General features: G+C 34.7%; 1 protein-coding gene across 1 annotated transcript in view; it reads left to right on the top strand.

The window, feature by feature from the left end:
• The window catches only part of SHOC1 (shortage in chiasmata 1), a 78,024-nt gene that overhangs the window by 9,870 nt on the left and 50,988 nt on the right, over nucleotides 1–17,166 (top strand). The window contains exons 4-9 of the mRNA XM_058523773.1: nucleotides 4,106–4,290; nucleotides 10,630–10,795; nucleotides 11,000–11,114; nucleotides 12,488–12,638; nucleotides 14,123–14,224; nucleotides 15,591–15,699. Coding sequence (XP_058379756.1) covers nucleotides 4,106–4,290; nucleotides 10,630–10,795; nucleotides 11,000–11,114; nucleotides 12,488–12,638; nucleotides 14,123–14,224; nucleotides 15,591–15,699 — 828 coding nt within the window. The remainder of the gene's footprint in view (nucleotides 1–4,105; nucleotides 4,291–10,629; nucleotides 10,796–10,999; nucleotides 11,115–12,487; nucleotides 12,639–14,122; nucleotides 14,225–15,590; nucleotides 15,700–17,166) is intronic.

Here is a 17,166-nt window from a genome sequence, read left to right as displayed (position 1 = left end):
TTCCTAACAAATAAATACATATTAGAGTAAATATAGGACTTAAAAAAAATGAAGATAGTTTGATGGATAGGCAAAAGGAGGGGTTCAGGCTATTGGATTATGGAGACAAGGGCAAAATGCAAAAAGATCAGGGAGAACCATGCAATAAACTTCCTGGCTTCTAAGACAGAGCACATGGCCAAATTGAGCAAGAGGAAGAACATATGACGGTATTTCCTATTCCTCTTGTGGCTTACTGTATTCAGATGAATGCAGTTGAATGCAGGACAGTGCACATATATTTATTTCCTGTATACCTCATAACAACTATGTCAAATGGGTATTACTATCCCAATATTGTATATGAGAAACTAAGACTCAGTGAGCTTAAGTAACTTGCCCACAGTCATGCAGCTAATCGATAGTTGGAGCTAGGATTCAACCCCTCAAACCTTGGTCTGTCTGACTTCAAACCCTATATTCTTTTGTTTTGTTTATATATATAAAACATTGTTTTGTATATATTTTGTAAAATAGCAGCTTTATTGAGATAAATTAATATCCATATAATTCACCCATTTAAAATATCCAAGTCCAATAGTTTTTAGTATATTCATGGAGTTGTACAATCATCACACTCAATTTTAGAGCATTTTCGTCAACACAAAAAGAAATCCTGTATCCATTAGCAGTCACTCCTTTTCTTTTCTCCCTTCCCCTCAACAGGCAATCACTGATTACTTTCTGCCTCTCTATAATTGCCTATTCTGGACGTTTCATATAAATGGAATCATTCAATGCACGATATTTTGTGATTGGCTTCTTTCACTCAGCATAATGTTTTCCAGGTTCATCTATGTTATAGCATGTATCAGTACTTCATTTTTTGTGTGTGTGTGAGGAAGATCAGCCCTGAGCTAACATCTGCCAATCCTCCTCTTTTTGCTGAGGAAGACTGGCCCTGGGCTAACATCTGTACCCATCTTCCTCTACTTTATATGGGACGCTGCCACAGCATGGCTTAACAAGCAGTGCGTTGGTGCGCACCCAGGATCCGAACCGGCAAACCCTGGGCTGCCGCAGCAGAGCACACACAATTAACTGCTTGCGCCACCGGACCGGCCCGTGTACTTCATTTTTTATGGCCAAATAATATTCCTTTATATGGACATACCACATTTTATTTATCCATTCATCAGCTAATGGACATTTGGGTTGTTTCCACTTTTTGGCTATTTTGAGTAATACCACTATAAACATTTATGTACAAGTTTTTGTGTAGGCATATGATTTCATTTCTCTATCTAGGAGTATGTTTAACTGTTTTTAACTGTTTGAGGAATTCCCAGACTGTCTTCCAAGCAGCTGTACCATTTTACATTCCCACCAGCGGTGTATGAAGGTTACAATTTCTTCATATATTTGCCAATGCTTGTTATCCTTTGTCTTTTTGATTATAGCCATCCTAGTGAGTGGCTCATTGTATCTCATTGTAGTTTTGATTTGCATTTCCCTAATGGCTAATGATGTTGAGCATCTTTTCATGTAATTATTGTATATTTTTAGTATATCTCCTTTGGAGAAATGTCTATTCAAGTCCTTTGCCCATTTTTTAATTGGTTTATGAGTCTTTTTATTATTGAGTTTTAAGAGCTCTTTATATATTTTAGATACAAGTCCCTTATCAGATAAGTGATTTGCAAATATTTTCTCCTTTGAATTATCTTTTTACTTTCTTGATGATATCCTTTGAAGCACAAAACTTCTTAACTTTGATGAAGTCTAATTTATCTATATTTTCTTTTGTCATTTGTGCTTTTGGTGTCGTATCTAAGAATGCTTCACCTAATTCAAAGTCACAAGGATTAACTCCTGTATTTTCTTCTAAGAGTTTGCCTGTGATGTTTTTAAAAAAGACACAAATCAGATCATGAAATGTCTCTGTTATAACCCACCAATGGTATCCTGTTGCACATAGAATAAAATCCAAAGTTCTTAGCAAGTCTTACAAGATCCAACATGATCTGGTCCCTGCCTACCTATCTAACGTTACTCTGTTCCAGTCATGCTGACCTTTCTGCTTTTCTTAGAATATGCCAACCTTGTTCCCCCACTTTAGGCCTTTGTATGGCTTACTCTCTACCAATATTCAGGCAGCTGCAGAATTATCAGCTCCTTAGAGGGCCGTTCACTACCTACCCTCTCTAAAATATACCTCTTACCAACCCTCTGGCTGTTACTTGATGTCCTAATATTTTCTTTCATTCATAACATTCATAACCACCTGACATTATGTTATATATTTATTAATTTGTCTATCATCCCATTAGCAGGTAAGCTTCGTGAGGGCAAGAACTTTGTTTTGTTTACCACTCCATTCCTAGTGCCTAGAATAGTGTTAGCACATTGTAGTCACTCAATAAATATTTCTCTTGAGTTAAGGAATTAATGAATGAGAGTGGATGAACTTACCCAAAAAGAATGATACGGAAAGAAAGAAAAGACAGCCTAGTTTAGAAACCTGGGAAACATCAGTATCTACAGATTAGGCAGAGGATGAGGCACCAGTGAACAAAGAATAGGTAATATTAGACAGGGAGGTAGGAGGAGATCCAGGAAATACTAGTCTTTGTGGATCATTTATATCTAGAGAAAGAGAATTGACTGGGTTTTCTCAAAACTATAGTACCAAGGATTATTACAAAGTGCTGACTCTGTCAGTAACATTTATTAAAAAAAAAAAAAGAGATAGCAGTACTAAAAGATGTAAAAGATATAAGCAGTAAGTTTAGAAGTCTATAAAGATCCAGATAGGAATCAATGTTTTTATGAGTAATATGGACCTAGGTGTGTTGAAATATTTTTTTTGTACCTTGTATTTTCTTAAAGAGTAAGGGAGAAACTTTAGAGATTTTTGTATACGTGATTTTAAGATATGGCGTATTCATTTTTTTCTTCCACTTACATTGGGGAGTTATATTGATTTTGGTTCTTTCAGTCTGTATAGGGAATTATTAAGGCTAAAATATTTCAGAATATCAGGAAAAAAGGTATACTGGGATGTGTAGCTAAATTGCCAATAATATATTTTATCTGTTGGAAAATTCATTAGGAAGATCTCTTGTAATTCCATATCCCAGTGGTATAGACAACAGCAGAGATATCTGGATCAATTAGGAAACAGGGAAGGTATGAGCAAGATCAAGGGAGCCAAAAAAAGTCCCCAGGGCTAGCAACAGCAGGAAGTTGTCCCAACCCTAAGCTTGAAGGAGCAAGGGACTGAGCAGTAACCAACCCAGTAAGAATTGTAGCTATAGGAGAGGGGCTGTCTCATAAGACATGTAAACGCTGGTAGAGAATGCAGCCACTTCCAAACTATGGCCCAGGAGGAAGGATTGGGGAAGAATAATATCCTAAGCTGTCTCTCCTCTCACCTTTGATCTCCCACCAGTGCTTCCCATTGGTTGAACCCAACCAGAAGCCAGAGGGCAAGGGAGCTCGGTGGTTCGTAGAGATCAGCCTCTCAGGTGGCAGAACAGAATATAAAAGGTTGGATAATGATATAGAAAAGCAGACGTTGAGTATCCAGCACAAGGGCAATTTGGCAATGCATGACAAAGTCTAAAAATCTGTATACTTTTAACCTCATCATTTCCATTTTTAGGAAACGTATTTTGAGAAAACAATTAAACAAGTGCACAAAGATATTTGTTGTATTGTTGCTTATAACAGCAAACAATTCCAACAAATTTAAATTTCCAACAATAGGGAACTGGTTGAATAAATTATAATTTACCAATAAAATGGAATCCTGTTCACCGATTCAAAAATGAAGTGAACGTACATTGATTGACATATAAATGTGCTCATGTTTCATTGTTTAGCAGAAAAGAACAAGTTACAGAATACTATGTACATAATTCTACTTTTATTTAAAAATATTCAAAAATAATTGAGAAAATGCAAAATCTTTGAATTCATCTCTTGAATGGTAGGGCTATGGTGGGGTAATTTTTCTCTGTGTCTTGGAATTTGGTAATTTTTCTACAATGAACATATACTATTTGTTAATAAAGATTTTTAAAAATAAGACATACATAAAATCACTAACTTTATCATGTCATAGAAAAACAGTTACAGGAATGGTGACCCAGACTAATTGTGAATTTGAGGAAATTGTTCCAAGTTCAAACCCAAACTCCCAAATTGAAGTAGAGGAAGCCAACTTATATACCCATAAGGACTACAGTGAAGTCTTTACACTTGTCAGCTGTTTAGAAAACTGTCCAGCACTTCAAGCACAGAACCAAGGTAAAACATTTATTTCCATTGCTATAAAACATTTCTTACTAATATTTCTAATATTAGTAATTCTAATATTATAATTCTAAGCTTTGCCACATTATAAAAATATTTTCTCTTTCATTTTTTTCTTTTTTATTTATTTATTGAGGTCATATTGGTTCTCTTTTATATTAACCCCCTTTTTGTAGATTGGATTTTTGGAGTTTAAGTGTGCTGGGCCTCAAAAGAGCCTCAGAGATTTGATCATAATGTGCTCACAACATATTCCTATAATATTATTAGTATCTGTATACAAATCTGATGACACAGCAATCTGGTGTAACATTAAATTAGTAGATTATTAAGTGATGGTTATATTTTATTTTCCAAAATATGCTAAAGATTTTCAATTTCGTCTAATTTATGTGAAACCATAATTCAAAGTAGAGATGGAATAGTTGCAATATTAGATCAGGAAATTCACCCAGTTTTTACAAATTTACTGTAAGTAATAATTAAAAATACATTTTATCCAAAATATATTCCAAATCTCTCATCTTACTAGAGGGTACTGAATTCTTCCAACTGTATAAAAACTCCTGAGAACTGTCTTTGTTGTATGTATAACAGTCTATTCCCTTTTTAAATTAAAAAACTTAAGGCTCCATTATATAATTGCTAGTATCACTTACAATATGCTATAGCTTGAGCATGAAAAGTAATTCGGTTATTTTACTGCTGTTTTTATGTAGATACATAAATTGTGTATAAAATTTTTAGTGTTGGCAAAGAGGTATATTATGATATGTATAGAGTTAAATCCTTCTTATAGTTTGAGAAGAAAGAGAGAGAGCATGATTGCATTAAAGACTAAACTTGACAGTATGATATAGTAGGAAGAGCCTGAATTTGGAATCAGAAGATTTGATCAAAGTCCAAATCTACTCTTAAAAGGTGGTACAATTTGGGGACAGTTATTAAAAATTTTATGGTTTTCAATTTTCTTCTATAATTTCTTTCTTTTAATTTATTCTTCTAAGTTCTTATAAAAAAATTGTAGAGATCAAATAATGTATACGTACACGTAAAGAGATGGTTTATAAAAAATAACATGCTACCCAACATAGCTTTTATTATTAAGGTGGCAAACTAGAAGCTACTACTATTGGCGAATTTCGTAATATCTATCATCAGCTAGAATCAGAAGCTTCTTTAACTACAATTCACTGAATGAAAATATACTTGAGTTTTCCAAATACATATGAATTGTCTATATCTTATATTTCCTTAGGGGTCCTGTGTCATGAGACGTCACTTCATACATTTAGATTTGTAATTTCATTTATTTTCTTTGCAGCTATATTGATTGCTACCAGGTGTATAGATACTTTGATCTCACTGTCTAAATCAAGAGGAATGTATTATACTTTGAAATTCAGTTGATACTGTAAATTTGCTTTGTCTTTTAAGAAATATAGTTAATTAGTAAATTGTAAGTTAATTTCAAAGCATATATTTCTTTAAGACATAAAAACAGTGGGTAATTTTCTTTTATTGTTTGTTGATATGTACTAATTTTTATACAACATTCATATATTATTTGTCAGTAAATGTCACCGTTTTTATGAATATCCTTTCAGACATCCCGGGAATATATAAGCAAATGCAAATGTAGCTTTATTTTTAATTTAAAAAATAATAAAATTGTACGTGCACATAGTTTAGAGAGTCAAGTAGTTATTCAAGGTTTATAATAAAAAGCAGCAATCCCTGGGCTTCATCAACCGCCCACATGTTTTTTTTCAGGTTTATTGAAGTATAATTGACAAATAAAATTGTAATATATTTAAAGTGTACAATGTGATGATTTGATATACATATACACTGTGAAAGGATTCACACCATGAGTTAATTAACACATCCATCACCTCGCATATTTACCTTTTTTTTTGGTGAGAACACTTAATTAAGTTCCATTCTCTTAGCAAATTCCAATTGTATACTACAATATTATCAACTATAGTCACCATGTTATCCATTAGCTCCTTGGACCTTATTCATCTTATAACTGGAAGTTTGTACCCTTTAACCAACCTCTCCCTATTTCCCCCACACCTCAGCCCAGCCCCTGGCAACCACCATTCTACTCTCTGTTTCCATGAGTTCACCTTTTTATTTATTTTTTTTAATTCCCCATATAAGTAATACCATGCAGTATTTGTTGTTCTCTGTCTGGCTTATTTCACTTAGCATAATGCCCTCCATGTTCATGCATATTGCAAATGGCACTATTTCTTTCTTTTTTAAGGCTGAACAATATTCCCTTGTGTGTATATATATATATATATATATACACACCACATTTTCTTTATCCATTTGTCTGTCGGCAGACTCTTAGGTTGTTCCCATACCTTGGCTATTGTGAGTAATGCTGCAGTGAACGTGGGAGTACAGTTATCTCTTCGAGATAGTGATTTCGTTGGCCATTTGTTTCTTCCCTTATAACATCTAAGTTTTTTTTTTGTCTTACTGTGCTGACTAGGACCTCCAGTACATTGTGCAATAGAAGCAGTGATAGTTGCCATCCTTGTGTTGTTCCTGACAGTGAAGGAAATATTTTAACATTTGCCGTAAAAGTGATGTAAATATCATGTTAATGTTTACATCATTTTCAATGTTTACATTGTTCTCAATGGTGAAATGTTAGAAGAATTTACTTTATTGGGTTGAAGAAGCTTCCTTCTGTTCTGAGTTTGCTAAGAGCTTTTGATCATGAATAAAGATTAAATTTTATTAACGTTTTTATATAACTATTAAGATATCTATATCTTAAATACATAGAATGTCCCTTTACTAAAAACTTATAATCCTATAAACTAAACATGAATTGTTTTACTCTTGTGATCATACTGTATATGCATTATATCATTTTTAAATGTTAACATTATCTTGGGAACATTTCACCATATACTTAAGTTTTCTTCAAAAGCATGGCTTCTAATGACTGCAGTTTTTTTTTTTTTTAATTTTATCTATTTATTTATTTTTCCCCCAAAGCCCCAGTAGATAGTTTTATGTCATAGCTGCACATCCTTCCAGTTGCTGTATGTGGGACGCGGCCTCAGCATGGCCGGAGAAGCGGTGCGTCAGTGCACGCCCAGGATCCGAACCTGGGCCGCCAGCAGCGGAGCACGTGCACTTAACTGCTAAGCCACAGGGCCGGCCCATGACTGCAGTTTTTAATCTTATTTATGTATCATACATTTCCCAATTTGAGAGTACTAATGTTTTTAGTTTCAAATATGTACATAAATGTATATTTCCATTTCCAGTTATTTCCTTGGAGTGAATTCCTAGAAATGGAATTATTTGATGTATTTTTTAGCTATATATCCACTAGCATGGTATGAGAATACACAGTTCATGCCAGCCTTATCATCAGTGGATATGTTACTACTGATGTTGCAATAAGATATTTATCTAATGTGATATGCAAAAATTTATATTTTTACTTGCATTTTGAAAATCACTGGCATTTAGTGACCATTTGCATATTTTTATTTTGTGAAATGATTCTCTCTTTTGTCTATTTTTCTATTCTTACAGTTTATATATCAAAAATATCAATAATCCTAGATATATTTAATTTGAACCTAACCAATCCTACCAATGTTTTACTTTGTGGTTTCTTTCATTGCTTTTATATTTAGAAAATTCTTCCTTGAATTAGATAAATAATTATTCATATTTTCTTTAAGATATTGGTATATGTTTAAAAGTAAGAATAAAAAATACTTTTTCCAGGGGCTGGCCCCGTGGCCTAGTGGTTAAAGTTCTGTGCGCTCCACTTCGATGGCCCAGGTTCGTGGGTTCAGATCCTGGGCATGGACCTACACCACTGTCAGCTATTCTGTGGCGGTGACCCACATGCAAAATAGAGGAAGACTGGCACAGATGTTAGCTCAGGGCTAATCTTCCTCAAGCAAAAAAAAAAAAAACAGGAAGATTGGCAGCAGATATTAGCTTAGGGAGAATCTTCCTCAGCAAAAAAAAATACTTTTTCCAAATGTTTTGGCAGTTGTCCCAATATCATTTATGGAATAATCTTTCCTTAGCCAAGAAAATGTTTTATCTTGCCTTTTCTTCCAGTTTTTTTTTTTTTTTTTTTTTGGTGAGGAAGATTAGCCCTGAGCTAACAACCATTGCCAATCCTCCTCTTTTTGCTGAGGAAGATTGGCCCTGGGCTAACATCCGTGCCCATCCTCCTCTGCTTTATGTGGGACGCCACCACAGCATGGCTTGACAAGTGGTGCGTTGGTCCACACCCGGGATCCAAACCTATGAACACCAGGCTGCCGAAGCAGAGCGCCCAAACTTGACAGCTATGCCACCAGGCTGGCCCCTAAGTTTTTTTTTTAATGATCCTCATTAAAGTTTTATGGTTTCCTCCATATACTTTCTACACATTTTTGTTATGTTTATTCCTCGATATTTGTATATTAGTTGCCATTATGAATGAGTTTTCCCATTAATTTTTGACTAGGTTTTTATATATATTTGAAACCATTGATTTTATGATTTTTTAATCAGACACCTTTGTGAACTCCTTTATTTGTTTTCATTTAGTTATCTTGAGTTCTCTAGGTAGACAAAAGTATCTTCTGCAAAGATTAAACCTATCTTCTTTCCTATCAGTAGACCTCTTTTCTGCTTCTTCTCATAGTTAACTAGCCAAAATTTTGTTTCCTTGTGACCATTTAGCACTCCTCTACAATAGAGGAAAATAGTCTCCTCACATCTGTGTTGGTACGTATCATAGCGGTAATGAAGTAAGAACGCCACGGAATGCTGTATAGCCATTAAGAATATGAGGAAGTAGCCCTCTTGGTAAAACAACCTACGTGTAGCGATAAAGAACATTGGTTGTGGTGTGATGCTGCCCTCAAGTGGCTACATCAGGAAAGGGTGGAAACAAGACCTCATAACTGATATGAGATGTCCCTATGGACTCCCAAAAATACCAGGATGAGCCTGTAGTAAGGGAAGATGGCTAGAGGGTCTGTGTTTGGAAGTGGAAGGTGGAGATGGGGATATAAACGAATGGTGTTTGGGTTTTTACTATTAATGTGAGTTCATTGATACTTACAGAATGGATGTATGAATGAACCATCTTTAGTCTCAGATGAGCCCTGCTTAGACGTAGAACTGATTGGCTAGCTTTCCTTGGTGTGTTATGAGAATTGGCCACAAGATTGTCAGAAACTTAACAGGTTTGGATAAGCAATCTCTTAGGAGGCTAGTTTATATAACAAGTTCTCTTTTGGTGTTTCAAGTTAGCACCAGGCAAAGGGATGGTCCCGGGCTGCCTGCTTTACACCACATATTTATTAAGCCAGTGCATACCAATAATGTAGTTGGTCATGGGAGACATCTCTCCATGCTATCCCTCTCTCATGCTGTTTCTAAAATTACTTAACTGAAAGGCCACTGCCCAGAACAGGAGACTGTTGCTTCCCCTTCAAGATGGCTTTTGCTTTGGGGAGCATGGCTTTCTGAGTAGTTCTTCATCTGAGCTTACATTTTCCTTTTTCTCTTTCCACTCAAGAGCTTATTGAAGAATGGGGGCAGGTTTTATGTTCCCTCCTTTGGCTCAGAAACTATTAAAGCACTGACACAGTTAGCTAAGATTCTAAAGTAACCCAAACATGGTAAGGTGGGAATAGAGAGGAGAAATTTATCCTAGCTATTAACTGTTAGCAGTAGTGTTTCCTAATATGTAAGATATGTCACACTTCTCAAGTAGATACTTTGCTATATAACTTTCACTGTAATTAATTTTATAACAAACATGTTTGAGTAACTTTAAAGAGCTAGAATCAGAGTTGGTCTCATTTTTAGGCTTTGTAGACCATCTCCATTCTCTACATGTCAGAGTCTCGGGGTGAATTAGAGACGTTAAGAGGTAAAATAATGCAGAGAAGAAAAGACTAGGGTCAGCAAAAGTCAAATGCTTTTATTCCTTTACAGTTTTACTTAGGCTACCCCTGGCTGTTTTGAAGCTTAAGGCCACAAGAGATTTTCCTCCATTAATTGAACTATTTTTTTGTTGAAAAAATATGAGCCATTACAACTCTTTCAGGTTGTTTGGTTACTACTCAGTGTACTGAACAATATTAAAATTTATTGAGCTTCTACCTATGCACCAGTATTATGCTACATGCTTTATATGCACAGTAAAATGAAGAACTAAAGAAGTAAAACTGTGTTTGAATATCACAACTTATCTAATGGCTGACTAAAGTCACTATCTAGATCCTTTTGTGTAACTTTTAGATTTTTTCTTATTCCTTTATTATTTCTTTTCAGATTTGTCTATTGATGATGAAGAAATAATTTTTGTAAATAATTTGATGGCCTATAAAAGTCAGCTACCAACTTTGCATACTCTGTTGAGTAGGCTAAAACTATTTTTGGTAAAGGATCCCCTTTTAGATTTCAAAGGACAGATCTTCACAGAAGCTAATTCTTTCAGGTACTTAATTGCCCAATGTTGTAAATATTTTTAAGAGGAGAAAATATTCTTTGTATGCTCACAAGTCCAGATGTTATCAATAATAATATTTTATCATTGCTTTACTTCAACTCTAATTTTAATCATTGTATATTTTTATTGGCTACATTTAGTATGTATCTGGCTATTAGTAAACACTAATTTAATGTTTTATTTTTTGTTAAGGGAATGTTTCTCTTTTCAAGGAGATTTGAAAGATTTTGTGAAAGAAGATTTTTACATGGATAAAGAGAACTTTTGTCAGGAGAAGCTAGAAGATACAGTAGGTTTAAAGGAAGCTGTAATAGTTGCTTTTCAGTAATATTTTTATACAAGTAGTAAAGCACACTTTTATAAATTTTAGTAACACACATTGACCATCTACTGTTGTTAACTTATAATGGGTTGAACGTGTATCAATTTACTTCTAAGATAGTAGTTCTAAACTTTGTCCATGCATTGGAATTACTTGGGGAATTTTAATAAAATACTGAAGCCTGCGTTATATGGAGATATATTCTGATTTGCTTCGTCTGATGTATAGCCCAGGTATAGGGAATTTTAAAACCTCTCCCAATGATTTTAATCAATATACCTGGTATAGGACATTAAGTGTTCAATATTCTAGTTTAAAAATTGGAGACTGGAGCTAGAAATGTTGATTTGTGAGTTATACACAAAACAGCACCTAAACTATAAGAGAGGTGATCTCATTGAAGGAGTAAGAATAAAGATGGTCTGAGACTGCATTTTAGATGCTGCCAGTGGTTAATAAGGAAGATAACATCTTTGCATATTAAAAGTCAAACTTCTTTAAGGCAGCCCCTCTTTTTTACCATACAGTTCCAATAGCACACAAAATTGTTATTATGATATAAATATGTAAAGAATTCTAGCTGTTGAGATTACGAATAACTTTCTTCAGTTTAACGAGCTCAAAATCTAGACCCACATAGATGAGATGCATTCACAAAGTTACTTAAAATTTTTTTTGAAGACAACGTAAAATGTTTTATATTTGGGGCTTTTCTTAAAACATTAAAGGAAATATGTGTGTGTGTATATATATATACACATATATATCTATGATGGTCTAAAGACATTTAAAGAGTTTCCTTACAATGAAAAATCTTAACACACATGGTAAAAATATTAATTTACCTATTAGCCCCTTTTCTCCAGTCCTCCTCTCCCTCTTCTGTTAACTCTGAGAGTTGTGCACATACAGTCTCACTTGTTGAGGAATCTATTTCTGTAGGAATGAAGGAAAAACATATTCCGTGGAGTACAGTAAAGATCCATTCCATTCCATCTACCCTTTTCACTTCTCTCTGTTTACCATCTCTCATCTGCTGCAGGGATTGTTTTTAATTTAGAATTTTTAAAATTTGTTATTAGTCCAAAAGAAGATATTTCTGCATCTAGGGATATTGTACATTACTAATGTAATCAGAGGCCGTAAAGGATATTACTCAGAGAAAACATTGCTTTTAATATAATATATTTTTAACTGCTATACTTCTTTTTTAATGTATGCATAGCATTAAAAATTTTGAATGTGAGTTTGGTTAAAATTTTGGTACACCAATTAAGCAAATATATCTATTTATGAATTCAGAAATATTTCTTTGGAAAACCTCACTAAAAACTTGTTTTACCTGTATATTATTTCAGCCATCAATTTTGGCTGAGTGTGAATTCTTAGTATCTACAAGCTTCAAACAAGAAGTTGGTATTCCATCACTCTCAGAACTGAAGGAGTCATTAAACTTAATGCCAGAAATAATAAATTATGTAGATGAAAATGAAAAACTTTTCAAAAGAGGTGAGAATTAATTTAAAAATCTCTTACTTATGAAAACTACTTAATAATGTTTATGGTAAAAATTCTTCTTCATTAAACTTTTTCTGAACCTCCAAATTTTTAAAAAGTGTTCTACAGATTACACGGTGAAATCTCAGAATTATTTTTATTTTATTTTTTTTATTTATTTTTTTTTTGTGAGGAGATCAGCCCTGAGCTAACATCCGCCAATCCTCCTCTTTTTTTTTTTTTGCTGAGGAAGACGGCCCTGGGCTAACATCTGTGCCTATCTTCCTCCACTTTATATGGGACGCCGCCACAGCATGGCTTACCAAGCAGTGCGTCTGTGCGCGCCCGGGATCCGAACCAGCGAACCCCGGGCCGCTACAGCGGAGCGCGCGCACTTAACCGCTTGCGCCACCGGGCCGGCCCCTCAGAATTATTTTTGATGAGACTTTTCTCATTGTCTTTCTCTTTATATGCTTGCAAGCTTAAAATGTCTCTGAAATTAATCTAACCATTTCAAGATAATATACAAATGAAATTAAAACATCTATGAATATACTTTTTTTTTGGAGTTGTTTTCTTATATACAATGACAAAGCACTAACAACTTTTATGCTGACTTTAGCTAGGTATGGAGAAGCTCAGAGTAAGATTATAATTCATGGAATCAGATGACTGGGAGAGTCATAACCGAGATTTTAGATGTTTCATCCCAGTTAGACTTAGTAAATATTATTGAATTCTTTTTAATGACAATTTGAGCCCAAATATTTAACTACCTTTTCATAAATTCTGGTTGAAAATATCAAAGATTTATAATATTAGGGAGGAATGAAGAGGGATTTGGGATATCCGTTAAGAACAGGGATGCTTGCCATCAACAGACCACAGACTTGAAGGAATTCTTGCAGACTAGACTAAATCAAGGGAATTACTTATCAGCCTACAAATCAAAGGAAGGGAATGAAAAGGCAACCCGAGTAAGTGGATCAATATCATACTAGACATTGAAAATATAGCAGAGCGGCCGGCCTGGTGGCATAGCAGTTAAGTTTGCGCATTCCGCTTCAGCAACCTGGGGTTCACTGGTTCGGATCATGGGCGCGGACCTACTCACCACTCATCAAGCCATGCTGAGGCAGCATCCCACATAGAAGAACTAGAAGGACCTACAACTGGGATATACAGCTATGTACTGGGGCTTTGGGGAGAAAAAAAGGAAACAAAAAAAAGGAAATTCTTGAAAAAAAGAAAATATAGCAGAGCTCAAAACTGCGGGGTGGCCCGTGGGCTTGTTAGCAGGACACACATCTATGAATGCTAATGGAAAGGACAAGTGACTTTACTGAATGACTGTGGTGTTACACTCTTAACCTTCATTTGGCTCTAATGGTGTACTAAGTAAAACAGTCATTGCCACAGAGGAATGAACAAGATTACAAAAATACCTACATAATAACACTTTTGCTGATAGTAGACTTTCTTCCTTTTCTATTCAGATCTTTCTACCAAGCATGGAATTGACATTGAGGATATAAAATGCAGCTCCACAGAGATTTTGGCCGTTCAAAGCTGGTGCGAACCAGAGCACAGTGAACCAGGTAAAAATATTGAATAAATTATCGAGTTTATAAGGGGTTACCTATATATGATGTAAAAGTACAATACATTCACATATAAAGTCTACTATAAGACAATTTTCATGTTTAAAATTTGATTATTGCAATCCAAGTTGTCGTTTTTTTCTCTTATCTGTTTCTTTACATTTGTTACTATCATTAACTCATTATTCTTCTAGCATCAAAACTGAATAATATGTAGAGGAGAGTTACAAAGATTGAAGAAGAGGAATGGAGGAAATAGCATTAATATTAAAAATGGAAATCTTGAGCCAGCCCTGATGATCTAGTGGTTAAAGTTTGGCGCTCTCAACGCTTCGGCGGCCCGGGTTCATTTCCCTATCGCAGTACCACACCACCCATCTGTCAGTTGCCATGCTGTGGTGGCGGCTCACATAGAAGAACTAACAACTGGGATATACAACTATGTACTGGGGCTTTGGGGAGAAAACAAAAAAGAGGAAGATTGGCAACAGATGTTAGCTCAGGGCACATCTTTCCCTGCAAAAAAAAAGAAAATAGAAATCTTATAATATTATAGCTCAGTAAATAAAATATTATATTTTATCTGAGTATTAGCAATCTTGCTGACCCTTATTACACTTACATAAATTTAACTTTTTAATCCTCCAAAGCAATCCCATCATTATTAATATCATTATCCTACCAAATTTGGAATCTCAGAATCATCTTTTGTTCCATTGTAATGCCAAGTTCTGTTGCTTCTTAACTATGTTGATGATACTGTTATTTAGTTACATTTATAATTGGATCACTTTAATCATGTTTGGAAGTTTACTGTTTTATTTATGAAAGTGATAGAAACACACTGAGTACTTATGAATAAATGAGGATTAGTTTTTCAAGCCCACCCTACAAGGGTATAACTCTGTGCTAGGCCACCTAGACTCCTGACTTATTAAGGTGAGGAATTACTCTCCATTAATACTATTTGCTTAACATCACCAGTATTTAGTATGGAGATAAAAATAGTACTATCTCCTAAGTACTAACAACATAGGTTGTCAGAATTAAAAGCATTATTTCACATAAAGCTCTTGGAATTTATCTCATATGGTAAACTCAATAAAGTTTAGTTGTCAGTGTATTTTTAAAAAATCACCACTCTCATAGTTGAGACACCCTGTGATATATGTGTAATTCCTTATGTAGGTGGAAATTTAAAACTTCTTTTGTATTTCAAATAACCCAAATTTCTTTTTATTAAAAATCTTTGTTGTAACAGGATGATCAAACACAATAGTTCCCAAAAAAAATTCTAAATTATATTTAATTTTATTCAATGTTCATGTAATATTATGATTTTTAAAATTTTTATGTACTCTAGTGAAATTGGAAATGCCATTAACTCATCTACACCTAACAAACCAACATTCTTCAGTGAATTCATTATGTACAGGACTTCAGACATTTCCATTTTCTCCTGTTTGTAAAATGTAAGTAAAGATTATATCTAGAACTCAAATCGCAATTCAGAACAAGCAGTCTTTAATTAAATCTTTCCATATAAAGGCAATTTCTGGGATATCTCTGTGAAAAAATGTAAAAGATAGAAGTGTGTCTATAGTAAGCCACTGGAGGGAATATATGAATATATATATATACATATTTGTTTTTATATGTGTAGAATATCTTTAGAAGGACACATAAGAATCAGGTAACATTAATTGTATCTAGAAGGGAACTGGGTAATCTGGCAATATGGGAGCTAGTGAGTGATAGAGCCAAGCTCTTTTATACTTTTAGTATTTTCAATGTGAATGTATTACCATTAAATATAAACTGAAAATTCAAAAGATTCTAGCACTGGAACCATCTGCTTAGGACTTTGCCTCTGGACACTTGCCAATAGCACTGCCTCTATTGGCGTTCATTGCCATGAAAGATAGTGTCGTGGTGTATTAGTTTGCTAGGGCTGCCATAACAAATACCATAGACTGGGTGGCTTAAACAACAGAAATTTATTTCTTCATAGTCTGGAGGCTGAAAGTCTGAGATCAAGTTATCAGCAGAGTTGGATTCATTCTGAGGCTTCTCTCCTTGGCTTATAGATGGCTGTCTTCTCCCTTTGTCTTCATCTAGTCTTTCCTCCATGCATGTTTGTGTCCTAATCTCCTCTTCTTATAAGGACACCAGTCATGTTGGATTAGGGCCCACCCTAATCACCCCATTTTAACTTTATTACCTTTTTAAAGGGCCTAGCTCCAAATACAGTCACATTCTGAGGTACTGAGAGTTAGGGCTTCAACATATGAATTTTGAGGGTCACATTTCAGCCCATAAGAAATAGTTAAGAGCCCCTGAGCTAGAGCCAGATTGCCTGGCTCTATCACTTATTTGTTTTGTGACCTTAATTGCCCCCTGCCTCAGTTTCCTTTTCTGTAATATTGGGATAATAATAGCACATACCTCACAAGGTTGTTATGAGGTCTTCTAAAGATTTGTCGTAGCTCTCTGACCAGGAATAGCCAAGGATCACAGAACAGTGTGTTCAGTGGCTGATCAATAGATTTGGCCATCAACTTACTCCCCTAGGAGTACCAGGGATCACATCCCATCTCTAACAGAGGAAGTCCTCCACTGACCTTGTTTACCTCTGCCAATGTGGTATTGGTATTGGGGGAACCAGACATGTAAAATCAAGGATTGATCCATCAATCTGTTCAATACCCCATTGTTATTGTACAGAATAGTCTGTTATCTTCTCAGAATTGATATTGCAGGGTTGGATCATTGTATTCTAGTTTGAGCCAAAATTGCATAGCTTAATAGCCCAGCATCTTTGTCCTCTGACAGAGTCTGAGAAGGCTTTGGTTGATATCTTATACCATACGGCATACATGTAACTTATGTTTTCTGTGTTAGATTAGTCTGCTATAGTGGAATAAAGTCACCCCATTCCT

This window comes from Diceros bicornis, chromosome 28 (assembly GCF_020826845.1).
Source record: "Diceros bicornis minor isolate mBicDic1 chromosome 28, mDicBic1.mat.cur, whole genome shotgun sequence".
Lineage (NCBI taxonomy): Eukaryota > Metazoa > Chordata > Mammalia > Perissodactyla > Rhinocerotidae > Diceros > Diceros bicornis.
This window is presented reverse-complemented; position numbering and strand designations above follow the sequence as displayed.